Consider the following 27,138-nt stretch of genomic DNA (forward strand, 5'->3'; position numbering starts at 1 on the left):
CATCTTGCCAGCTATCAGGATAAGGTGTATGTGTGTATAATCTGACACATAATCACAGGTTAGAAAGCAAAGCTGGAACTTAATTTTACAAAGATAAGAATGCATTATCATCTGAAACTTTAAAATGGTTCAAAATATTTTGTTCTTCTTTTGCTATAGTTTCTATCCTTTTACTGAGGCATCTAAAGCAAAGTAATTTTAAAAGATCAAATAAAAAAGACAAATACAAAAAGTATCATCAGCTCAGTAGCACACGAATCTTACGTCCTTCCAGTCTCAAGGTATAGCATTTAACACTAACAAACATATGAGATAATGTAAGAGTGCACAGCACAGGGCCCGGTGGCGTGGCCTAGCGGCTGAAGTCCTCGCCTTCAAGGCCCCAGAATCCCATATGGGCGCCGGTTCTAGTCCCGGCAGCTCCACTTCCCATCCAGCTCCCTGCTTGTGGCCTGGGAAAGCAGTCGAGGACGGCCCAATGCACTGGGACACTGCACCCGCGTGGGAGACCCGGAAGAGGTTCCAGGTTCCAGGTTCCCGGCTTCGGATCGGCACGCATCGGCCCGTTGCGGCTCACTTGGGGAGTAAATCATCGGATGGAAGATCTTCCTCTCTGTCTCTCCTCCTCTCTGTGTATATCTGGCTGTAATAAAATGAATAAATCTTTAAAAAAAAAAAAAAAAGAGTGCACAGCACAATTTCCAATCAGAGATCAAGTCATATTTTGCTTGCGTAGACTAGAAACTCCTTTAGCCAGCAGAGGCAGCAACAGTTTTTTCTCAGACATTAGTCTCTTGGGACTTATCACTTCCAAGATGCTCTAAAAGACACACAGATGGAGTCATCTGTACCTCTGGATAGTGGGGCTCCAATTTATATGGAGCGAGAATTTAAAGGTTGAAATCATACATAATCAAAGTTATCTTTTAAATGTCAACAACGTCAGCACTAAGTTGTACCACATTAAGACTGAATATATGGATATTCCACAAAAGAGCAGAAATACATGTCTTACTTGTTCTCTTTAAAAAATTTTTGAGAGGTAGAGAGTGTTTCACTGCAATGGGGTCAAAGCTGCAAGTGACATACCAATCCTCCCAGCACTAGCTGAGCCTTCTACTGCTGCCTCCCGGGGTCTATAGGAGCAGGAAGGTGAAGCTGGGAGTGGAGGCAGCGATAAACGAGATGGTGGAACTCTCAATTAGACAAATGTCTGCTGTTTCTAGTTCTTTTTAAGTCATGATTAGAAAAAAGCTGTATGAGCCAACTACAACAGGATTCTACTAACATATGTTAGAACAAATGTTACAGACTGACCGTTCGCCTCCTCAACTTTCTCCACTGAAGCACCAATTCCAACACCTTATCATGTGGATGCATGCAGAGATAGGGCTTTTAAAGTTATGGTTAAGTTAAAATGTAGTTACTATAGTGAACATACATGACTGGGTGTCCTTCAGAGTTTCGGACCCACTGATCTCAGATTTCTACCCTCCACAACTGTGAGGGAACAAATGACTATTTTCTAGCCCATTTGTCATCTGGTCATGGTGGCTATTACAATCTAAAATAGTAACTTGCCAAAAGGTTTAGTTTATTGTAACTTGTGAAAAGCACTGCTTTCCTGCTAGTGCTTAGCTGCTATCAGAAGAATGGAAAGCTTTAGCTTCCCAAAGTAAAGAACGCCTAAAGCAGTATTTTTAAAAATTCACATCAAAGAAAATGCAAACAAAATATAGTCAATACAGACAGTTGATACAGACTGTCAACTGTGATCACAAAGCATGTTTTATTTTTTGAGTAAATCCAACGTTGTCAATGCTAAAGTGAGCTGGAACTTGCTAAAAACCTGATGTATGGCTTTCCTGTACAAATATACTAAAAGTATAATGGTGGTATTAGAAAATACTTGATTCAAATTTTCCAAGTTTTAGTTACAGGAAGAATTTTCCTCAGGCACAACGAATCTTAGATGCTGCCAGCCTAAATCCATGACACTCAATTCACTCACCTGCTAAGTGTAAAGGCGTTGAATGTCGGCCTTGGGTATCACGACAATTTACATTATCAGGTGAAGATAACTTTTTAACTCTGGCTAAACAACCCTTCTTGGCAGCATCTAGCAAAGCTGCATCTCCCCTAAGCAAATCTTGGATATCTGTATCTCCATCTTTAACAAGATCCAAAGGAGTATTTCCATCTCTGTTTTTCTTCGTAGGGTCTGCACCATGCTAGACATGCGAAAAGAAATGGAGAAACTGACTTAAGCCTGCCTTTGGTCAATGAGAAAACAGTCAATGCAACTACACCAAAAAAAAAAAAAAAAATCATTTTGAGAATTCTTTAAAGTTTAACATGACTATTATTAACCGTTACTTCATATACAAAAAATTACAGGATATAGGAACAGTTAAATATTGGATTTTATATAGTAGAAAATTTAAACTATGCTCAAAATAATGTAATATTATTTAAAAATAGCTTTTAGGTATACCATTACTTAAGATATTAAAGTATAATGCTATCTTTTTTTAACTGCAAAATACTCACTGGTACCTACAGTAAACTGATATGACCATGTAAACAAAATTATTTATTTGAAAGTTAGAGACAGGGCGAGGAAGGAAGGAGGAAGAGATTTTCATCTGCTGGTTTACTTCCCAGATGCCTGGCTGCAAAGGCCAAGAGTGGTCCAGGTCAAAGCCACGAGATTCTTCTAAATCTCCCATGTAGGTAAGAGCCCAAGCACTTGGGCCGTCCTCTGTTGCTTTTCCCAGGCTGTAAGCAGTGAGCGGGATTGGAAAGTGGAACTGCTAGGACATAATCTGGGACCCACATGGGTTGCTGGTACCTCAGGTAGCAACTTTACCCCTACACCACAAAGTCAGCCACTACTGTCAGCAATTTTATCAATGCTAAATAGGCCTGGCTTAAAATCCACACAGCTTACTACATATTTAGAAGCTGAAGTGCTAAACAGCAAAAATAAGTATAATACCCAGAGAACTAGCATAAGTGATAGTTACTTGGATATGAAAATTTGTTTTTTAAAGATTGGCCCAACCCCCAAGTGGCCACAAAGGCTGCCACTGAGCTGATTCAAAGCCAGGAGCCTGAAGCCTCCACCGGCCGTCCCACATAGGACCCCAGCGATGATCCACCATGCCAGGGCCCAATGAAACTCAATATATTTGTAAATTAAAATACAAAGGACATCCCTTTTATTCTAAAAGTACAGAAAGAAAAGTTACTTAAAAAATTGTAAAACATATTCTATGTAATTCTCGTATTCTATAGTCTGTACTTCTACATACCTGGAGGAGAAGTTTACAAATTTCATATTTTCCTTTTGCTGCAGCTTCATGTAAAGGTGTAAATTTCCATAAATCAGCTACATTAACTACTGCTCCATGCTTAACAAGAAGTTCTGCAACTTCATAATGTCCATAAGAACATGCATTGTGCAAAGGTACAAGACCTCTGAAATGAAAAAGTAAAATCAGCAATGATACCACACAGCCATGTATTTTATTGTAAATAATATAACTGAGGAAACGTTTTGTTAACTGAACAAGAATACTGATTACGCTCTGAAGAATCTGAATCTATTGAAAACAGAAATGGAATTCTTTTCAGAGAGATTGGGAGAAAAAAACTTTTAAAAATTTTTGCTTATTTTTATTTGAAAGGCAGATTTTTATAGAGAAAGAAATCTCTAATCTGCTGGTTCAATTCCCAAATGGCCACAATGGCCAGAGTTGAGCTGAGCTGATCTAAAGCTAGGAGCTTCTTCCAGGTCTCCCGTGTGGGTGCAGGGTCACAAGGACTTCTGCCATCTGCCACCACTTTCCCAGACCATAGGCAGAGAGCTGGATCAGAAGCAGAGCAGCTGGGACATGAATCAGCACCCATATGGGATGCCAGAGCCACGGGGCAGAGGATCAGCATGCTGTGCCATGCCGCTGACCCAAAAAAGGTTTAAAGTATTCTAAGTACAGAAAATTCAGCAAGCATCACAACTACATACATACTGGCTATCTAGATTCATATTTAGTGAATCTAAACTGAATACATAAATACAAAATATTTACATAAATACAAAAATTTGCATGAAAATTCTATGTATTTGTGTTTTTATGTGTTTGATCAGTATATAATTACAAGGCATTAGGCACATATAGCTTTATACTAAGTGTTTGCCATAATGAAATCTACTGAAATCATACTGAAGCCAATGGTATTGAAAAAACTTCTGGGGTTGTGTGTGGGGATTCAGGGAAAATAGAATACTACCAGCTATCATGAAAATATTGACTTTGCTTTAAAAGTCAGAAACTTTTTTTTAAAAGTCAGAAAAAAGAGGCCAAGGCAACTGTTGGTACTGACCCTTTGTCTTTAGCATGCACATCAGCCCCATGTTGTAGCAGATATTCCACCACAGACACCCTGTTGTAGCCAGCTGCAAAATGGAGTGGGGTAGACTGACGCCCTTCAATGTCTCTGCAGTTGACACTCTGAACGGTACACAGTTTCTGTAAGATGGAACATATGAGCATGTTTCAACTTGCAAAAATTTCAAATTTCTGATGTATTACTTTATATCTATATAGGTACACTAGATCACAGGAGAACCGGCACTAGCATCATGGAGGGCCTTGTTAATCATCTAGACTCTTAGTAGATTCCTACCCAGCTAAGACACAACCCGCATTTTACAAGATCTTGAGGTGATTTTAAACCTCCATGGACACTGGATCCCATCCAAGATTTTCTAATTATCTGGAATATAAACTCAAAGTTTAAATTTCCAGTGAGTTTTCACATGATGTTGATGCTGTTAGTTATGGGAAAACTGAAACAACTGTAACTCAATTTTCCCACGTTCTTGGTTCATATGAGAAAGCCTAGCTAAAAGAGGCTTTCTTTTATAAACTGGCAATGTATATGTGTTACTGTCCTAGTGATTCAGACAGACACATGCCCAGAGACAGATAAGCAACAGCCAGGCTGCCAGAGGTACATTTCCATCACGAGATTTTAGGAGCGGAGCTCAGGGAAGTGAGTGTGGGGTCTAGCATGGGAAGAGGTGGCCTTTTTCAATCTGGTGCCACTAGTTTGCTTTCCAACGCCAATTCCTGTTCCAAAGTTCATTTGTTTTTGTATCTCTTTCCTAGGCCCTTTCCATTTTTAAGAAAAAAATTATTTCTAATATTTTGTTTACTAAATATCATGTATGCTATTGACAAGATGGACTTTAAATTTTTATAACTTTTCTTGTTCTCCCTCACAATAATCGGCTAACTGACTTTTAACTGTTAAAAACTTTCTTCATTTCCCTTAAAATAATTAGTTTATAACCCTTAATTCAAGCTATGTTTTTCCGTAAGTCAGAAGTAATAGAAACAAAATCCTCTTTTTAATATCCTGTTATTCTCTAACATGAGGAAATGAGAACAATTAAGAATAAAGTATTATAGTATTTTTATTTAAATTTTTCTTTTTTGAAATGTGTATACTAGCGATACAGATAAAACAGGAAACAATTATAGGACTTTTAAACGTGATACATCTGACAGAAGAGTGAGAGCAAAGGGCTCCTTGCGCCAAGCTTTACAAATAAGGTTTCCTAAAATTTGTGTCAGTGCCTTCTTAAAAGGACCTGCACTGATGTGAGATAGTCTAAGTTGGAAAAAACTGTTTTTCTAACTATGAAGATTAAAGTAACATAATTACATGACTGAAGATTTATTTGACCCATGAAAAAAGGTGCATAAAATCATACTTTTTATTACTTGAATTGTAAAACAGTCTTGCTTTTTCAAAATGTGAAGCTTTTGAGCTACTTACTTGAATATACAATTTCTGTGGGAAAACAAAGTTCTGGTACGTGCAGTAAGGCATTACACATATTTCTACAATAAAGGCCAATGAATTAAACATGAGGAGACAGTGGCTCTGACTGTGGTAACACGGAACTATTACACTACAAAAAAACAGTAACGGAAGGTAAGAAATAAAAAAAAAAAAAAGCTCAAGTATCTGGATTGAAGTGACATAGCAGTCTACTTTTTCCTCATTTGTCAGTTAAACAATAGCGAACAATCTGATAAATTTTATTTTTAAAAAATAGGTTCTTCAAACAAAACCCATTTGTTATTATGTGAAGTGTATATAATTTGGGAACATGCTATTTATTGACACACATTTTATTACTCAATAATTCTTTCAGGCAGAGAAGAATTAGGTTATAGTGCTGATCATTATAATCATGGCCCACAGAAATAAACCAGGTTCTTTAACAGTACAAGATAATTGAGCAATGGCAAGATAAAACAGCAAAAGCTAACAAAAATACAAGCACAGTATCTTACTTTCACAGTTTCTACATCTCCAGCTTTTGCAGCTTCCAGCAACTGTCTGTCAGCCTCTGAATTACCCAATGGAATACCCTCTAGAAAGAAAACGGACAGTGGTTAATCTCTGGTTAGCACTGCATAAAGTAGTAAGGCAAAGAACAAACAGAAAAACTGAATTACAAAATGCGGCATCTTAAGCTTGATTTTAATGCAGAAGGCATTCTTGGAAAACCTAGAAAAACTCTCAAGAAATGGGCAGAGAATATGAACAATTTACACAGAAAAGAAGAGAACTGGTTAATAAGTATTAAAATTATGTCCTAACTTACTCATAAGAAACAGGAATTAAGTCTTCTCCCCACCTCCTATCTACTAGTGCTAAAAGAGAAAATGGGTGTGGGGTTTACATTGACCATGTCTCTATAGTTTGTGTTAAAAAAACATCAATCACTTCTAGAATTCACACATGCACACTCACCCATAGAAAATATGAGAAGGAAAGAGGTCCCTTTCATACACTCTTTTTGTTAAAAAAAATATTTATTTTTTATTTGGAAGTCAGATATATAAAGAGAAGGAGAGATAGAGAGGAAGATCTTCAGTCCTTTGATTCACTCCCCAAGTGGCCGCAGCAGCTAGGGGCTGAGCTGATCTGAAGCCAGGAGCTAGGAGCTGCTTCTGGGCCTCCGACATGGGTGCAGGGTCCCAAGGCTTCGGGCCGTCCTCGACTGCTTTCCCAGGCCACAAGCAGGGAGCTGGATGGAAAGCGCGGCTGCTGGGATTAGAGGTGGTGCCCATATGGGATCCTGGCACCGACCAGGCGAGGATTTTAGCTGCTAGGCTACCGTGCCAGGCCCTTTACACACTTTTAGCAGGAGTATAAAAACAGTGTAATTTTTTCAAAGATAATTTGACAATTATGTTACTTTTAGATGTGTAAATGCCACTTCAATGATTGACTCTAATAAACTCTTTGAAAGGTAAGTTTATTAGAATATGTAATAATACTTGTCAAAAAATTGGTAAGATTATAACTTCTATCACTAAACAACCAAATAGGACTAGTATTATCCCCAAAACTGACACGGAAACAAATGTGTGGGAAAAGAGGAAGTAAAGAGAATCCTGAAAGCAGTCATAACTCTGCTTTGACAGATCCCAAGAGAGATAATTATGATTTTGTAAGCATTTGAGAATTGAGTATGAGTTGATTCAGAGTAAAATGAATGAAGAAATAGTTAAAAATTTCCCCCCATTTTCTTATTACCAAATCTTACAAGTAACACTTGATGTGAGAAATTTTAAAGGTTAAGTTTAAAAATTTAATGTCACAGAAACCTTTTACTACCTTGAAGCAGTTGCTGCACATTCTCATTTCCCATCTGTAAGGCAGTAAAACCCTGGAGGGATATGATGTTAGGATCACACCCATAGCTCAAAAGGAGACGGCAGGTTTGCAGATGACCGCAGTGTGCAGCTCTGTGTAGAGAAGTCTGACCAAGATTATCCAGAGCATTGACCTTAACAAGGCAGGAAAAGTTGATATTAGACAAGAATCCTCAATTTAAAAACATCATGCATTTAATGCTTGCTGCTGATTCAAAAGTCTATTATTCTTATAATAATTATTCTTCTGTGAAGTCCATTATCCAGTGCCAAACAAGTATTGTTCTTCTCAAATCTAAACATAAATTCACTAATTCATAAAGGCTGACATTAGAAGGAAGACCCATATTTAGTTTAAAAATGTGAACTGTTAGGGCAGGCTCCCTGTGTCCTATATTGGAGTGCCTAGATCTGAACTGGGCTTGGGCTCTTGACTCCAGCTTGGGATTAATGCAGTTCCAGGGAGCCCATGACGACAGTTCGTGTAGCCGGGCTCTTGGCACTCATGAGGGAGATCTGGACTGGGATTCCAGTTCATGGCTGTGGCCTGGCCTGGCCCAGCCCAGGCTCTTGTGGCAGTTTGCGGAATGAACCAGCGGACTGGAATTTTCTCTTTCCCTTTTTCTTTCTTTCTCTCTCAAAAGAAACAAAAAATGTGGTATTAAACAAAAATCATGTTTACTATTAAAGCATTCATAAACCTACCATACTTAGAGCTAGAATTGCCTAGGGACATTGAATACTTGTACTTTTATGGGTTTTTGCATCTAGAAATATCTACACTAGCTTCAAGATAATTAATAGTCAACACGAAACCTAGATACAAATTAGCATTAAAACCTCTATGGATTTAGTTTTCTACTTAATCAAGTAAAACACACAATACAGTCACACAACGAATTCACACAGCAATAAAATGAAAAAAATATTATGTGGATGAATTTCTAGGACACTATCCTGAGATAAAAAAGCTCACACAAAAGGAACTCAATTCTGATTCTGTGTAAGTCTCAGGACAAACACGTACAATTTATGTCAGAAAAATTTCAAACAGTTATCTCTAGAGAACATTGACTGAAACAATTGTCTCTGGCGTGCGTTAAAGTTGTGTTTCTTGATATTATTTTTATTGACATAGGTGTATATAATAGTCAAAGTTCAGCAAATGCACATGCATCTCACTGCATGTTAAGTTTTTCATCTAAAGAAAAACTGCAGGGGCCAGAACGATGGCTGAATTGGCTAATCCTTCGCCTCCAACAGCCAACATCCTGTGGGCTGCCTGCTCTTGTCCCAGCTGCTCCACTTCCAATCCAGCTGCTGTTTTGAAAGCAGTGGAGGATGGCCCAGAGCCATGGGATCCTGAACCTATGTGGGAGACCAGGAAGAAGTTACTGGCTCCTGGTTTTGGATGGGCTCTACTTCAGCTGTTGTGGCTACTTGGGGAGTGAACTAGCGGACAGATCTTTTTATATAGTTCTCCTTTCTGTAGATCTGCCTTTTCAATAAAAATGAATATGTCTTCTCAAAACACTTTTTTGAACCTTATTTTACTTCTGACATTCTCCACAAAAATTACCCGTTAGGACTCTCCCATCTCATTCCTACCCTGTCTTACTACCAAAAACAATTGTTCAAAATATAACTGAGAAATAAGGTTGTCTGTAGTCAATCCTTAGGCTATTAGAGTATTTTGACTTATTAGCCGAAATAAAATCAGGGAATATTTTAACAGGAATATAGTTTCAAAATCTGAATGACTAGACTTTGAACAGCTAATCTCCATGCTTACAGAAACTGGAAAAATAATTTTAAGTAGTCAGGTCAGTTAAATAATTTGCTGAAATAACTGACTGAAATGTGTAAAACATTCACTTCGAAAATTGTGGGACTCAGCCAATAAAAAGTTACAGAACACAGAAACATAGAAATACGCCAAGCAGTCAAGGGAAAATAAACTATTTTACCTGAGAACTTACAAAAAGAAAAATCAAGATTATACATTATCAGGAATTTCTCCAAGTCAGAGATTAAAGATTCTGAGAAAGAACACAAAAATAAACTGGAGAACTCAGTGAGTACAAACTCAAGGAAGGACAGGTAAGAAAAAAAACCAATGTGTGAAGCCCAGGTAAGAACGGGCAGCTGTATTCTTTCTCTATTATATACTAAATTTCTAGTCAAGATTTTGTTTGATGAATCTAAGGATCTACAATTGAAAACTGCCATTTTTTGGGAGGGGGGGTTCATTTTTTCCAATCTGACACACTACGTGTAAATGTTTCTAAATAGTATTTTTAAAAGCTCATGGTTAATAAAGGATGGCTTTTGGTGAAAACTTATTAAGCTGATGAATAAAATGCACTGCACACATACGGCAACCGAAGAAAAGTTTAAACAGCAGTGCAGCAAGCTGATGTTTTCAGTTCAATTATTTCAATCATTTACCTGGAGTAACAGGAATTATCAAGGTAACCAAAGAATACAAGAGACAAGTAAAAAACGATGACAAGAAAATCAGACCAGATTCAGTACGCCTAACTGGAGATATTCTAGAGTGTAAACTGTTAAAAGTCCTTGACACACACAAAAACTCACTGCATTATCAAAAAGGACCGGAAAGAAAGAATACCTTTGCTTCATGTTTCACCACTACTTCAACAACATCATTATGAGCTTTCTCAGATGCAACGTGCAGAGGAGTCAAGAATCTTAAAAAGAAAACAGTAATGGACAATGAGCATTATCTCCCAGAAGATAAAACATCAATAGTATTTAGTTATTGAAAATACACTTACTCCTTAGTCTTTTCATTGATGTTTGCTCCTTTTCTCAGTAACAGTTCACATATCTGCTTTCTTTTGGGATATGGAGATGCAGCAGCACAATGCTAAATGATTTAAATTACGGCATTAATGAAGACTAAACAGAACTTATTTTTATTTAGCAACACTATTTCCAATCAAGAATAATTAAGGAGTTATTTAACTTCTGTTTCATTTTTTATCTAACTTGAAAGATTTTATCTAACTGAAAGATTCTGCAGTGAATGGCATGTATAACAATTATCAAATTCTGACAGGGCCTGAAAATTTCATCTATTCAGATATTTGTCTCCCATCCAAGTACTAACCAGGCCCGACCCTGCTTAGCTTCCAAGATCAGACGAGATCGGGTGTGTTCAGGGTGGTATGGCCGTAGATTATTAACATATTTGTTATTAAATATTTTTATCAAACTTTATAGCTGTTCTACATCTTCGAAACAAACAATACCAATGTGAAAACTAATGTGACGGGCCCAGTCCAGTAGCCTAGTGGCTAAAGCCTTGTAAGCGGTGGGATTCCATACGGGCACTGTTTCCCCATATTGGTGCCAGTTTGTGTCCGGGGTCCCAGCTGCTCCACTTGCCATTCAGCTCCCTGCTTGTGGCCTGGGAAAGCAGTTGAGGATGGCCCAAAGCTTTGGGACCCTGCACCTATGTGGGAGACCCAGAAGAAGCTCTGGGCTCGTGGCTTTGGATCAGCTCAGCTCTGGCCACTGCAGCCACTTGGGGAGTGAATCAGAGGATGGAAGATTTTTTTTTCTTTGTGTCTCCTTTTTCTGTAAATCTGCCTTTGCAATTAAAATAGTTAAAAATACTAATGTGACCAATATCACTCTCAAAATATTGTGTTTCTAATATGCCTGAAAACACCCAAAAGTTGGTGATTCTTTACTTGAGGGGAATTGACAAAATACTTGTTAGCTTTGAATTCTATTTATTAACAGCACTGATGAAATAGCTGGTAAGCTGAGCAGCATCTGTCTCTGAACCAATGGCTCCAGAAGAGCTTGGATTTCTTTTCTAAGATTTACTTACTTTTATTACAAAGACAGATATACAGAGAAGGAGGAGACAGAGTCGGACGATCTTCCGTCCTATGATTCACTCCCAAAGCAGCCGCAATGACTGGAGCTACATCGATCTGAAGCCAGCAGCCAGGAGCTTCTTCCAGGTCTCCCACATGGGTGCAGGGTCCCAAGGCTTTGGGTCATCCTCGACTGGTTTCCCAAGCCACAGCAGGGAGCTGGATGGGACGTGGGGCTGCCGGGATTAGAACCGGTGCCCATATGTGATGCTGGTGTATTCAAGGCAAGGACTTTAGCCGCTAGGCCACTAGGCCACAGTGCCAGGCCCAGAGCTTGGATTTCTTATTTAGTAAAATCCATGATAGGAAAAGATATGCTCTGCAGTTTGAGGCTTTAGCATCTTTACATAAGCATGGTCTTGCTGGTTACAAATCTTAGAAAAATTTTATGTTCATGGCTCATATCTATGAATCCCTGAAGTGCAAAATGATACTTGCTCACGAGTGTCCAATAATAACTTAGTGATAACTTACTAAGTCAATTTTTATGTTCAAATTGCAATTGAGAGCCCATGGAATAAAAGGTCTGGATATTTTCACTAAAACTGTCCCATGGCCTGGGGCAGTGATCTAGTGGCTGGGTCCTCGCCCTGTATGCCCAAGATTTCATATGGGTGCCGGTTCATGTCTGGCTGCTCCACTTTCCACCCAGCTCCTTGTTTGTGGCCTGGGAAAGCAGTGGAGGATGGCACAACGCCTTGGGACCCTGCACCTATGTGGGAGACCCAGAGGAAGTCCCTGGCTCCTGGCTTTGGATCGGCTCAGCTCTGGCCATTGTGGTTTCAGTTACCTGTGGCTAACTCTGATCAAAAAATATTAAATGGATGGATTATGTCAATCAGTGGATTCTCCAATGACCTCATCGTGCTTGGACTGGTGAGAGTGACAGCAATTCAGAACTGATGAACTGTCAAAACCACTTGAGCAAGACCCTCGGAGCATGCCCCACATCTGGGACCTGGGGTGGGTGGGAGACTGGGTGGGGCTTCTCCCTTAAATCCCCTTTTACATCAGATATATAGAAACAATACAGAACTAATTGTTTTGCTCCCCCACCCCAAAAAAGTGGGTTGGTGAACATAAAAAAAAAATTAAATGAAAGTTTTAGAAATAAATATTTCAGGAGTTTTAAATTATGTACCGTTTTGATAGATATGCTAAAATCTTTTGCCTTTGTGTCTAGGAATTTTGTGAATCAATCTTTTGTCAGGAGTAGTCATGCTGTTTGTGCTCCATGCTACTTGCCCCATTGTCTCCCCCAGTCAGCCTCGCCCCATAGCTGTCCTGGCTATCAGATCTACAGTCAAGGTAGTGCAGTGCTTTGGTTCAAGCCACCCTTATTCTATTGAATCACAGCCTCAAAGGACATGAGTTGAGATGCTGGTAACTCAAATAAGCCAGAGACAAGCTCTGAGGTCTTCACTGTAGTACAAGGTAAAAAGTACTGACTTACTAAGGAAACAAACAACCAAAAAATCAAACTAAGGGTATGAAGTTCTATGGCAAGTTACTGCTGCTAATCTATTATTTTGTTTAATTCACAATTAAACTTTATTATACGTATGTATAAGAAAAACACAGTATATACATGGTTGGTACTATCCATGAATAGAAGGAACCCACTGAGGAGTCTCGGATATTCCCTATAGATAAGAGGAAGACTACTATATTAGTGTCTCAAGGTATAAAATTTCCACATAAACCCTTTCAAATTTCTTTGTACTACTAATGCTGTTGTGATTTTATTTTTTGCTATCATTTCTTAATAGTTTACAGTTTTGTTACTTTTCTTTTCCTGGAATGATGTTTACAAGTGAATTAGTAAAAGGGTTAAAAATGTGTGTTTCTATGTAAGGTTCATAGTTTACAGCACAAGGAAAGAAATTCACCATGTTAGCTAACTAATGCTATGGCTGCTCCTAAACACGTTAGCTTCCTTACTTTCTTCCACTTGGTGTACAACTGACAATCCATACAAGAACTTATTTTTTCTGTTTAAATTTCTACCTTTCATATGGCCTCTGACCACCATCCCTCTCCCGTATTTCATCCACTGTCCTTGCTAGCTCCTACTTGGTGACTGCACTGCCTTGAACTTTACTACTCATATCCATTATGCTATAGCTCCACAGGCAAGTAGCCCCTAAGTATTAGCAAAGTAGCTTCTAAAAGACTTTGCTCACATTGCAGAGATGTAATTTGGAAAGAAAAAAAGCACAAAAACAGGAAGAAATACACCAAGCGTGTAGGATGTTCTTTAAAACCTGGATTGTGATTTTTTTTAAATCATATTTTGTGAATTCCAAATTTCTTATAATAAGCTTAATTTATAATCTCCCATAGCAAATATATCATCTATAACAAAAGATGAAAAAGACATAGTTACTACATGCTAGTACATGAATATTATTTTTCTGGATGGATACTTAAACTAATAACACAAAGTACTGTCTTTTACGAGCTACCTATATTTTTTCTCTGCATGAACAGGTATTAATTTTAAAAATTAAAATTTCAAACACAATGCCGTTACTAAAAAGACATTATGATTAGTATGGCAAGTTTTTGGTTATTGTATCTTAAAACTTAAATTTGAAATATTACCAATGCTGTTTCATGCGTCTGAGGATGTTTGAAGTTCACCATTTCCAAGGACAGATGTTTTTTGATTCTTGTCACATCAGCTTCTCGTGCAGCTTGCAGCAATGAGTGGCCTTTAAATTCATCTAAATGAACCACAAGTATTTAAATCTAAGTAAGAATCACTAAATTAATATAGCTTATCTAGTAAGAGATACCTGGTATTGAATTTAATAAAAAAATAATCTGCCAAAATATCTAAATTGAATCTCTAGTTATTCTCTAAGCATAACCCCTGAAAACAGTTTCCAGTTTCTCTCAGTTACGGCTCCATTCATCTTCAATTGTACCCAAAGGTTTAACTAAGGCAGACTCATGTTCTGCTCTAATTAATGACTGGTCTATAGAGTATTGGAAACATTCCCATATATTCATAGACCAAATAATTCTAAGAATTTTCCAAAGCATGCAACTTTTTTCAGTGATGAATTAGTGAATGAATAAATAAAACAGGTGCCAGCATTGTTGTGTAGCTGGTAAAGCTGCTGCTTGCAACCCTGGCTTCCACATGTCCCAGCTACTCCACTTTTGACTCAGCTCTCTTCTAGTGGCCCAGGTATTTGGGAATCTGCAACCCCTGTATCAGACATTTATCAAGCTCCTTGCTTTGGCCTGGCCCATTCCTAATCACAGCAGTCATTTGGGGAGTAAACCAGCGATGGAACATCTGTATCCCTCCCTCTCTCTGTAACTCGTTTTCCCAAATTTTAACAAGATAAAACAAAGGGTCATGACAATCCCAACACTGATATTATAGCAGTAGTAGGTTTTGTTTATACTTATCAGAGAATTGGGAACTACAGAAGTTATATATTTGCAAGAACAATCTGTATCCTCAAGATTTCACTTTTACTCATCAGACTTGTGAAATCATTCATGATCCTTCATCAGTCCAGAATGATACAAATCTATGTTGCCTATTTAAATGCAGTAATACCATATCTGCGCTAGCTGGCTTTTTCTCACTATCTCCACCTCAAAGACACAGAAAATCACAGGGATTAAGTTTACAAGAAAACTTTAAAAAAAAAGATCTATTTATTCTCATTGGAAAGGCAGATTTATAGAGAGAAGGTGAAAGATCTCCCATCCACTGGTTCATTCTTCAAGTGGCTGCAAAGGCCAGAGCTGAGCTGATGTGCAGCTAGGAAATTCTTCAGGGTCTCCCATTTGGGTGCAAGGTCACAAGGCTTTAGGCCATCTTCTAGTACTTTTCCAGGCCACAAGCAAGGAGCTGGATGAGGAAGTGGAGCAACCTGGGCAAGAACCGGCACCCATATGGCATCCTGCCACTTACAATTAAGAGGATTATCCAATTGAGCCATTGTGCCAGGCCCTCAAGAAAGCAATCTTACGAACAATACTTTAACTTCACAGAAGGTTAACTACAAAGACTTAGCAAGGATAAACCAAGATACTTTCATTTCAAAAGCATGACATCTGTAGTTAATACACACAGACAGGGTAAAACTAATACATTTAACAACCTCTAGAACAGATACAAGTTTCCAAATTATTAAATATGTTAGTTTAAAAACAGCAGAAAGTCATGGTTAAGGAAAATAAGTTCATTTTAGCATTTCTAAATCAGTAAAAAAAAAAAAAAACCCTTTACTGATATCAGAATATCACTCAATGAACAATCATATTTTTATACTCACATGATAACCTTTCTTTTAACTGTGGCGTGGGAGCCAAATCTATAGCACTTTTATTGTGGCAATTTAGCAGTGTTGGATCTGCACCATAACTTAAGAGAAGAGAACACACTTCAACTCTGTTCTTAGAAGCTGCTTCATGAAGAGGAGTGAATTGCCACAAGTCCATTGCATTTACACATGCACCATGCTGAAGAGGAAACAAGGTACTGAATGTTTAAATTTAAGAGAAATTAGAATTGCCAGTATTATGCAATTTACCATCATGGAAGCTTAGGAAAGCTATGTTCTCCAAATTTTCTTTTTAAGCCAATTATTTGGCAAAGAGAACACATTTCTCCCAATGGAAAAAGTGTCTCATAATTTGCCAGTCAGAAGCTCACCTATCAATTTGCAATATTTTATGATTATAAACACTCCTAACTTTATCAAGTACTAACAACACAGAAAAAATACATATCATGCATTCCAAATAATTTTATACAATTTTAGAAATTAAGTGGTACAAGAGAACTAACCTTGACCAGAAGTTCAGTCACTTCATAATGACCATAAGAACAGGCATTGTGTAATGGCACCAGATCACTAAAAGCAGAGGAAGAAAAAGCTTGTGTTACTATAGACCCTCTAGGTCCTAGGAAACATAAAAATGTGAATTTAATTCTGATAAATTTAAAGTTACATAGTGAATAGCTATGTGCTCTTCTAATAAAAATGTATAAAGTTTAATAATACCCATTCAAATGCAAACAAATTTAAAGTTTCAAGTCTCTTTCAAATCGAGTCTCTCCCCTACAATGCTACTTCCATCTCCCCCAACAAAATTAGCCTCCACTCTTGATATAAGACATGGGAAACCACAAGTACCAAACACTAGTCCCTGTCATTGTTTCTTCAACCTACTTTCGCACCTTCACTTATACCAAGTTTCTTGCAGAATGATATTCTCTAAACTCTGCTTCCATCTTTTTAAAAATTTACTTGGGAGGCAGAATTACAGAGCAAGAGGGAGAAGAGAAGGAAAGAGAGAGGGAGCTAGGAAAAGAGGGAGACAGATGGGGAGGCGAGAGGGAGGGATAGAGGGAGAGAGGGAGAAAGAGAGAGAGAGAGCGCGAGAGAGAGCGAGCGAGCGCGTTAGTTAGTTATCTTCCATCTGCTGCTTATTCTTCTAATGGCTGTGATGGCCAGAGCTGGGCCATGCCCAAGCCCGGTGCCTGGAAGGCCCCCTAGGTTTCCCATGTAGGTGAAGCAGCCGAAGTACTGTGCCATCCTTTACTGCTTTCCCAGGTACTTGAGTAGGGAGCTGGATAAGGAAAGCAGCCAGAACCCAAACTGGGCCTCACATGCAATGCTAGTATTACAGATGGCAGCTTAACCCACTGAGTCACAATACCAGTCCCACTCTTTGCTTTCCTGAGATCTGTCTTTATGTTCCAGGCCAAATAACATCTCTTTTTGAAGGATTCAGCCACCACTGCGTTTTAAGTCCCCTCCTGAGAATTCCTGTACTATTCTATTTATTACTTGGCACTTGATAGAAATGGCCTCGATTTCTTAATTATCTTTTAAAAAAGATGTATTTATTTTAAAGGTGAGAGACAGACAAAGAACAATCAATCTCCCATCCAGTAGTTTACTTTCCAAATGGTGACAATGGCCAGGCCTGGGCCAAGCCAAAGCCAGGAGCCTGGAACTCCATCCTGGTTTCCACCTGAATGGCACAGGCCAAAGCACTTGTGCTATCCTCGACTGCATTCCCAGGCACATAAGCAGGGAGCTGGATCAGAGGTTAAGCAGTGGGGACTTGAAATGGTGGTAACAAGAGATACCAGCATTTCAGGTGGTGACTATCTGCTGATCCACAATGCTGGCCCCAGGTATCTTTTCATCTCCCCAAAAGCACAAACTTCATGAATTCTATGTTTAAAATTTTCTGTGTCCTCAGAGCAACCTGCCTCGCATAACAGCTCACTATATGCTTACCCTTTATCTTTAGCATGAACATCAGCTCCATGTTGCAGTAACAGCTGCACAATCTTTACTCTATTGTATCCTGCTGCCAAATGCAACGGAGTTGACTGGAATATTAATAAAATAAATTAGTGAAACTCAAATAATGAATGAATGAATAAAAAGTCTGAGCAGGTAAGAACCCTGTGAATGATGTCAGAAATATCCAATGGTCCTCAGCTTAAAAGAAAACATCAATCAGCTGCCTGTTCAAACACATTTTCATTTACAAGATAAATGCATCTTTGAACTATCAGAGGAGCAGAAACCCAATTGCAAAAAGAATTAATTACCTTTCTGCCATCACTTGCATGGCAGTTGACATTTAATGGTGTAAGCAGAGCCATCATTTTTTCTTCATTGCCACTCCTGCAAAAAATAAATATGTATTTGGACAATAAGATGCTGGACTCTATGTTTGGTATACGCTTGCAATGGGGGAATCTCAACTGAACTTGAGCTGTGGTTATGCAACAAGGTGGAGGAATCCACCATGGTGGGAGGGTTTGGGGAGGGGTGGGGAGAATCCCAGTACCTATGAAACTGTGTCACATAATACAATGTAATTAATGATTAAAAAAAATAAATATGTATTAGAAATCTGTTATCTATCACTTCTTGGCCTTTTGGCTAAGATCAAGTGTAGAAATCTGTTATCTTTCATCATTCTCTGTAGGAATATGTACTGCGGCCATTTCAAAAAAATTATTATTTTAGAAAGTTTACTGTAAAAATACTGTGAAGTATTCATGGTACATGCTTATAATACATACCTTGCACTTTCCAATAGTTCATCTTTCTTATATTCACCTGTGAATTAAGAAAAAGAGATTAAGATTTCTACTGAACTGTACTTAGATAAATTTGAAAATTAAGTTCCCAATAAACAGCAACTTGTGAATAAAGAGTATATTATGCAGTTTTACAAGTTATGTTGCAACACAAAGCACCTATGCTATCAAAGTGGAAAAAAACAATGATTCAACATTACATAATGAAGTATGACAACTACACAAAAGCATCCGGAAAAGGAAAAGCCCAGAAGGAAATCTACCAACATGTTATAAACAAAGTTTGCTTTGGGTGGTAGACTACTCGTGAGATTTTTTTTCCCCCTAAATGACAAAAAGGTGCATCTACAACTTCATTTAAAATCAAACCTAAACAAAACACAATATGCCACCATTACAGAAAGAACCTATGTCACTAATTGGACATACTTACTAACATCTTTTTGAATGCACAAGATTTTGCAGTATTGACACTTTTCATTTACTACTGCTTTAAGATTAACTATAATCTATAGTAAAATTTAAATTAATGCAATAATTTGCTGAGAAAACTCTCTAAACTGTCGCCCACAACTGGGTGCTGAAGGCCAAGGCATTCTGTGCCCAAGAACATTTGGGAAGATTAAAAGAAACTAATAATACAGAAGAGAAGAAGGAAATGCACAAGGAATCGATAATCACAAAAACAGCTCATACTTCTGGAAATCTCTGCAGGGACTAACCTAAGTGTTCTCAGTTATGTCACAACAGACATCACAAAGTCCAAGTTACAAAGTTCCCAACAGATCCCTCAAGCCCCTACCTTTAGAACAAGACTCTAATGGTCACCATACAAGGAAAAAAAAAATCTGGTAAACAGGATGGCAGAGGCACTTCAACAGAAAGCATACATTGCCAAAGGAGAATACATGGCAAATAGACAGAACTCGCAAAAGCTTGCCAGTCTAACTGTAGCATCATCTACCTCAACAGATTCCAAAGACATCAGTATGTTAAAACTGAGCACAATAATTAGCACTCTTTGAGGTTCCAAAATAATGCACAATGAATTCTATTTTGAAATGAGACTAGCTGGTAGTTTCTGAAATAATTCTGTCAAAACGATCAATTTTTTTTTTTAAAGAGACAAATGGAGAGTGAAAATATAGAATGGGGTGAATATCAGTTACCTGAAAAATTCAGGGATACCTAAAAATATTCTGAATACATAATAGCAAAAAAAGAGTCCTCTGCTGAAGAATTTAATACCAATTTGAAAACAAAAGTTTCTCTTTGTTAAGAATGACCTGCACAGAAGAGAACAGCTAAACTGACTTCTTAAATCTAGTTGAGGTCAGTAGCCATTAACACGCAGACTGACTACACAGAATTGTTCTGCATATTCTTCTTGGGATAATCAAAGGTAATAGACTTACCAGTCAGCACTGCTTTGGCAGATGGGTCTGCTAAATCCAGTGCTGTTCTTCCATCGGTATTTCGAATCGTTGGCTCAGCTCCATGCTGTAAGAGTACTGCAAAACAGCAACATTACCTTTCACAATGGTAATCCTAACAATCTGATTTTAGTAAATATTTTTCTCAAGAATTCTGGTTTTTAAGTCTTAGTTTCTTTTTTAGATATTTTCTATCTTGCTAGTATGGGTAAATGTTACAATACTTTAAACATGAAAGATCCCATTACTTAACTCTTAGAGATACGTTAATTAAGTTTACCCTCAGTTCAGGGTTAGATTTCCTTTGGTATTCACACAGCTGGTGACAAGTGACCAGGCTCAAATAAGAATGCTCTATCACAGCAGAAATAAAATGCCTAAAGACATAAAAGCCCAAAAATGGAGACGTGTAGTTTTTTCTGAAATGACACAGGTACATTTTTAAAATTAAAAACTGGATAGCTTCTTTATGCTTTCAATAAATTCTATTAAGGCCATTAGTCATCAAGTCCTTAACCTTCAAACAAGCTGAGAAAACAAATCAATAGACTTGGGCTATTAGTGACTTGATATATGGCACTTTAGCAACAAGGCAAACCAGTCTTAGTGGAGTAGGCAGGTGTACGCCAAAATCAAGGCAATTACCAGGACAATTTTAAAAAATCTTAATGAGGCCCAGTGTGGTGGCCTAGCAGCTCAGGTCCTCGCCTTGAATGTGCTGGGATTCCATGTGGGCGCCAATTCCAATCCTGGAGGCCTCGCTTCCCATCCAGCTCCCTGCTTGTACACTGGGAAAGCAGTCGAGGACGGCCCAAAGCCTTAGGACCCTGCACCCGTGTGGGAGACCTGGAAGAGCTCCTGGCTTCTGGCTTCAGATTGGCACAGCACTGGCCCTTGCAGTCACTTGGGGAGTGAATCACTGGACAGAAGATCTTTCTCTCTCTCCTCCTTTCTGTATATTTGACTTTGCAATAAAGATAAATAAATCTTTAAAAAAAATCTTTTTTTTTTTTAAAGATTTATTCATTTTTATTACAGCCAGATATACACAGAGGAGGAGAGACAGAGAGGAAGATCCTCCGTCCGATGATTCACTCCCCAAGTGAGCCGCAATGGGCCGATGCGCCGATCCGAAGCCGGGAACCTGGAACCTCTTCCGGGTCTCCCACGCGGGTGCAGGGTCCCAATGCATTGGGCCGTCCTCAACTGCTTTCCCAGGCCACAAGCAGGGAGCTGGATGGGAAGTGGAGCTGCCGGGATTAGAACCAGTGCCCATAGGGACCCCGGGGCTTTCAAGGCGAGGACTTTAGCTTCTAGGCCACGCCACCGGGCCCTAAAAAAAAATCTTAATGGAGGAATACCGGGCTAGGATTGCCAGGTGAGTAGTTTTTTTTGTTGTTGTTGATTACATTAGATGTTCAGCTAAAATCCAAACACACTCTGTAGAGTTAAGTGCCAAACCAAAGCTGGGACACTGTAACCTAACACACACAAAAAGAGATGTTGTGTTGTGCTCTGCATTGTACTGTGAGAATATGCCAGCACAGTTTATCCATTCATAAGGATCTGATTGCAGACAAATACAGGAAGAGAGGAAGAAAATTGCCTGTGTTTGATATGATTATTTTTCATCTTTCCATTTAGGTCTACTATCAATCATTGTAGTCAACAAAAATGAAACATGACCCACACATGTAATTCAGAATTTTCTAACAGCTACAAACAAAACCTGAGCACTTTAATCTTAGCATATTTCGATCCAATATATCCAAAATACTCAATTTACATTTAAGTTATTATCGATTAAAAATTATGCAGATATTTTATGTCTTTTATAAAGTCCTTGAAATCCTGGATTTTCCCATTGTGCCTAAGGACATAATGGAATAAAGTGTCAATAAATCCAAAATCCTTGAGTTTGCTAGGATCTGAGAAGTAAACAGCAAGTTAACGAAACCTCTCAAAACAGCCTTTTCACAAAAATCTTTCAAACTTTCTCAAACAAGTTCAAGTGTTCTGAATGAGTGATCTGATACTTTTTTCTTGAAATGTCTCTTTTTTTCTATTTCCATTTTTAACGACCCTAGGTCCTATGCCTGCTGCAATTCCCACTCATGTTACAGCCTCTTAACTGGTCTTCCTTTTGCCGTCCATCCGGCCTGGTCCCTGACTAGATTACTCTTCCTATCATCACACCACACACCCATCCCCTTCTCAAAAATCTTTACTATTCCACAGTTGCCTACACATTAACATCAAGCTCCTTAACCCCAACTGTAAAGCTCTTTATAAAGAACTCTTTCTAAAAAAAAAAAAAAAAACAAGATTTACTTAATTTTATTGGAAAGTCAGAAGTACAGAGAGGAGAGAGGGGGGAAGATCTTCTCCCAGGTCACAAGCAGGGAGCTGGATGGGATGTGGAGCCGCCGGGATTAGAACTGGCACCCATAAGGGATCCTGGCATGTGCACGGTGAGGATTTCAGCCATTAGGCCACTGTGCAGGGTCCAAGAGCTCTCTGCTTATCTACCTACCATTTGAAGCTTCTATTACCTCCCAGTAAGAGCCCAGGAACTCAAGCCCTGACTTCGACCCCAGTCAAGTCACTGCACTCATTAATCTGTATCAAGCTGTGCTTAATTCCACTATGTCTATATCCGGTTCTTTGTGTATCTTATCTCCCAAGAGAATGCAAGTTTCCAGAGAACAAGAACTTTGTCCTCTATTTTCCAAAGACATTCAAACTCAATGTTACAAAGATACTCCTCCCCAAACAGTGATTAGATTAAATCATGGAGTGTTTTTCAGTTCAGCCTGTGGAAATTTAGTAGTACAAAAGGCATTCAAAAAGCTCATGCAACTGTTACTAGAAAAAAATAATGTATGGATTTAAAAAAAAATTTGCAAAGTTATTTTTAAAATTCCACTTTCTCACAAACTTTTCCAATATCCTCAGATCACCAATTTGGTTTTCTTAGAGATTATTTTTATTGCAAAGTCAGATATACACAGAAAGGAAGAGAGACAGGAAGATCATCTATTTGTTAATTAATTCCCCAAGTAACTGCAACGGCCAGAGCTGAGCTGACCTGAAGGAGCTTCTTCCAGGTCTCCCAAGTGGGTGCAGGGTCCCAACGCTTTGGGCTGTCCTCTACTGCTTTCCCAGGCCACAAGCAGGGAGCTGGATGGGAAGCAGGGCCGCAGGGACATGAACTGGTACTCATATGGGATCCCAGTGCATGCAAGGTGAGGACTGTATTATCAGGGCAGGGCCCAGATTATCAATTTAGAGACAGACTAATTATTGCTACAGAACTTTGTCCTAAAGTTCATCTGCTGGAAATCTGATCCATAGGGTGGCTATACTAGAAAGTAGTGGATCTTTACGGATGGAGCTGAAGTGGGTGCGTGGCCTAGTGGTTAGGATGCTATCATCCCACATAGGAGAACCTGGGTCTGCTCCCTGGCTCACATTCCTAATTCCAGTCTTCCTGTTAATGCAGACCTGGAAGGCAGCTGGGAGGAGGTCCTGAGGTCACTGAGAAGATGGTCTCAGGAGGCCTATGGGATTCCAAGCTGAGCTCCTGTTGGGGCATGTGACCTCTCCCTCACGTGTGCTCCTGTCAGCTGCTATGATGATCTCACCAGAAACACACTGATGCTGGTGTTATACCTTTGCTTTCCAGAAATGTGAGTTAAATAAACAAATTTTCTTCATAGTTAGCCTGCCTCACATATTTTGTTAAAGCAATGAAAAACAGATTAATACAGTTAAAATTTCAGGATAATTAAAAAAAATGGTCTCACCAATGCAAACATCAATCTTTCCTTTAATTGCGGCTTCATGAAGAGGAGTATAATTCCAATTATCTCGTGCATTTGGATCTGCACCATGTTGCAAAAGGAGATTGACTACTTCAGCATGACCAAAGGAACATGCATTATGAAGAGGAATAAGGCCTCCATCATCACGTGCTTGGACATTTGCACCGTTCTGAAGCAAATATTCAACTACATCTTTCCGCCCAAAGCCTAGAAGAAAATAAATTGTCCAAATTTAAATTCACCAAAGAAACCACATCAGTATGTATAAGCTATGGTAATACATTGTAAGATGGAAAACAGTAGACTCAATAATCCAATGAATGATCTGAACTATATCAACTAAATGATAAAAGTTAACAGTCTCTGCACTAAGTAGTGTACTTCGCAGTGTTTTAGGAGGTACTACTACCAGCTCCAGAAAAAGACTATGAATTAAGTGACTGAACACTCAAAGTTAAAATGTTTCCCACTCAACATCAGCATTCCTGATAATAAACAGAGTTCCTCATATTTAACGTATATAATTAAACACAAAACTGATCAGCTTATGAAGCAGGGGCAAGACTAATTCTTGCTGGAATGCTTTCCTTGCATCTACCTCACGGAATGGTTCTGCTAAAAAGTGGGTGTGCGAGAGAGCAACACAGACATCTCCTCGACACAAACTTCAAGTCAGGGATCCTCAAAGGAGTTCCTGCTTGGCCATTCACAGAACTTCTTTCCAGGCAGGAAGCTTCCTTCAGATGCTTATGCTCTGCAGTTCTGCTCAACTGGCCCCAAACCAAGTAAGAGAACAGACTGTTAACAAATACTGCTGTAGTATTAATGACTTAATTCCATATATCAGAATTTAAAACCTTTTTATTTAGTGATTTGTGAAATTATGAGAATTCCAGACTCAAATTTTAGTAGGTGGAGAGGTATATGTGTGTACTGGGAAAAGGGAAAGAAATTCTTTGCCCTTCCAAATTTTTCCAGAATATTCTTAAAATCACCAAGCCTGAATGCAGTCCTCCTAAGATGACCAGTGAATGAACATTCAAGGTTCTGGGGCTGGCCTGGTTGCAACTGCTGGAGGAATTAAAGATGGTTGAAGAGATTAAGTGGTGTTTTGTTTTGCTGCAATATTGCCAGGCTCTGTATTTAAAACAATGAATGTCTTTGTAAATTTTAATTCTCTGACATTTCCAAGAGCTCACAGTCTGAGATGTGGGCAAACAAGAACGAATGATAATCACAAAACAAAATAAGGTACTAAGAGCTCAAAAAAGGGAACACTCAACCTGGGGGAAAGTAGAGAATAGAATGGATGATCTCTGAAAAGATTCCTGTGATGCCATCTAAGCTGAAAGCATACAGAAAAATATGGCATCCTTAGAGAGATGAGCAAGGGAAGAACTTTACAATCCAAGCAGAAGAAACAAATGTACCTGGGTACCAAGACATTAAAGAACAAATCCTTCAGGGAAGCCATGAAGCCGAATACCGAAGTGCTAGTTCAGGCAGAATCTTCCACGCATGCCACACTAATACGGTGCCTGGACTTTGCACCACAGACCAGCACATTTCAACAAAATCTTATCTATCTAAAGTTCCCATATATAGAACTTTTTCCTGCTAAATACTCAAGGCCTGGTGAAGAGTTGGCACGCAAGAGTTGCAAATTCACTGAACAAAATTAAAAGTATTCTGGTTAATCCTTTTCCCTCTCACAAACACCCCAAGGAAAATATTCCTTCATTTCTTAGATTTGTTAGAATGACTCCATCATGGTTGTTTGTTTTGAAAGATCACTCTGGTAACTCTCTGGATAACTGGATCAAATGTGGGCAGACAGGAGATGAATGAGAGCTTGACTTCAGATGGCTGCCACCACAGGCCATGCGACAGATGAGGAGGACCAAAGTCAAGGCTGGTTGGTGGTGAGGCGAGGTGACACCCACAAGGCTGGTAGGAAAGGTGTACCTACTGGAGGCCTCCACCTTTTCCCTACTCCTTGCCTCCCAGTTTTCCTCTTTCTGAACATCAGTTTTCTTTCAGGCGCTTCTGAAGTTGTTTTACACAACTGTATTTACAGGCAAACACTAGGTTTTATATTTTAAAATTTATCTATTTATTAAAAGGGACAGACTGAAAAAACAGTACAGGAGTGCTTTCCCATCTACTAATTCATTCCCCCTCCGGTGTCTGCAACAGCAGAGACGGCTTGGCATCTGGGTTTCCAGGTGGGTGGCAGAGATCTATCTGCTTGGACTCCATCTCCTGCTGCCTCCCAGCTAGAGTCAAATTAGAGCCAGATCCAAACCCTGGCACTCTGACATAGGATGTGGGCAAAGCAAGCAGCGAAAGCCTCCTCCTCATATTTTCTTTGAAAAAAATCACTTTCTTTTTGGCATTTTATTTTAAATAGAAAGGAAGACAAATAATATATAGTAAAATTCCAGAAATTTACTCTTACTAGCATTAGCTTGACTGAAACTGTCAAAATTCAGCTAATTTCACTCTCATGGTTAATGAGGCTATTTCCAACCTTATAATACTGCACACAATGTTGCCAGGGACTAGTAAACAGTGACAGAGAAAAAAAAAAAAAGAAAAAACAAGTGACAAAAAAAAATGACAGAATCCAGTGACCAATCTGGTGCCAGAAGAGAAAGGCTGAGGACAACTAGAAGATCTATCACATGAAATAAAACAGGAGGTTTTGAGGTTTAAGGTTTCTTTTGGAAATGGTTAGCTTAAGGGCGCCTTTGGGACAAATATGTAATAGGTTCTGAGACTGAATTCAAGAACCTGGTCCGAGCTGGAGACACACTTTGGAGTCATGGGCATACAGACGGTATCTGGAGCAGTGTGCAAAAGGAATAGAGCCAACCGGAGTGTTAGTTTTCTTGTTGGTTTGTTCCAAGTATCCTTTCTGCGCTGACCTCAGAGTCTTTGTCCTCTCTTCAATATCTCTCCCTTTCTGCTACATCATCGCTAACAATATGCCAACACATTCTAGAATCATCCATTACATGAAAAAGTCTAAAGTCTCTAAAGTCTCATTCCCATTTCTCTGCCCGTTTGGGAAGCAAAGCTGTAGGGTTATCTCCCATTTACATGCCTCCCAGATTCAATCTGGCTTCT

General features: G+C 38.8%; 1 protein-coding gene and 1 pseudogene across 1 annotated transcript in view; one reads left to right on the top strand and one right to left on the bottom strand.

Moving 5' to 3' along the window:
- TNKS2 (tankyrase 2) overlaps window positions 1–27,138 on the bottom strand; it is a 55,787-nt gene that overhangs the window by 18,289 nt on the left and 10,360 nt on the right. Inside the window, exons 2-16 of the mRNA XM_012926440.2 lie at window positions 23,992–24,216; window positions 20,168–20,263; window positions 18,735–18,771; window positions 18,255–18,330; window positions 17,935–18,029; window positions 16,470–16,536; window positions 15,955–16,141; window positions 14,258–14,379; window positions 10,541–10,632; window positions 10,375–10,453; window positions 7,705–7,876; window positions 6,372–6,451; window positions 4,387–4,532; window positions 3,315–3,480; window positions 2,012–2,231 (exon numbers count right to left, since the gene is read on the bottom strand). Coding sequence (XP_012781894.1) covers window positions 2,012–2,231; window positions 3,315–3,480; window positions 4,387–4,532; window positions 6,372–6,451; window positions 7,705–7,876; window positions 10,375–10,453; window positions 10,541–10,632; window positions 14,258–14,379; window positions 15,955–16,141; window positions 16,470–16,536; window positions 17,935–18,029; window positions 18,255–18,330; window positions 18,735–18,771; window positions 20,168–20,263; window positions 23,992–24,216 — 1,860 coding nt within the window. The remainder of the gene's footprint in view (window positions 1–2,011; window positions 2,232–3,314; window positions 3,481–4,386; window positions 4,533–6,371; window positions 6,452–7,704; window positions 7,877–10,374; window positions 10,454–10,540; window positions 10,633–14,257; window positions 14,380–15,954; window positions 16,142–16,469; window positions 16,537–17,934; window positions 18,030–18,254; window positions 18,331–18,734; window positions 18,772–20,167; window positions 20,264–23,991; window positions 24,217–27,138) is intronic.
- LOC118759510 (U2 spliceosomal RNA) lies at window positions 18,572–18,722 on the top strand (annotated as a pseudogene).

Source organism: Ochotona princeps, chromosome 13, assembly GCF_030435755.1.
Source record: "Ochotona princeps isolate mOchPri1 chromosome 13, mOchPri1.hap1, whole genome shotgun sequence".
Classification (NCBI taxonomy): Eukaryota; Metazoa; Chordata; class Mammalia; order Lagomorpha; family Ochotonidae; genus Ochotona; species Ochotona princeps.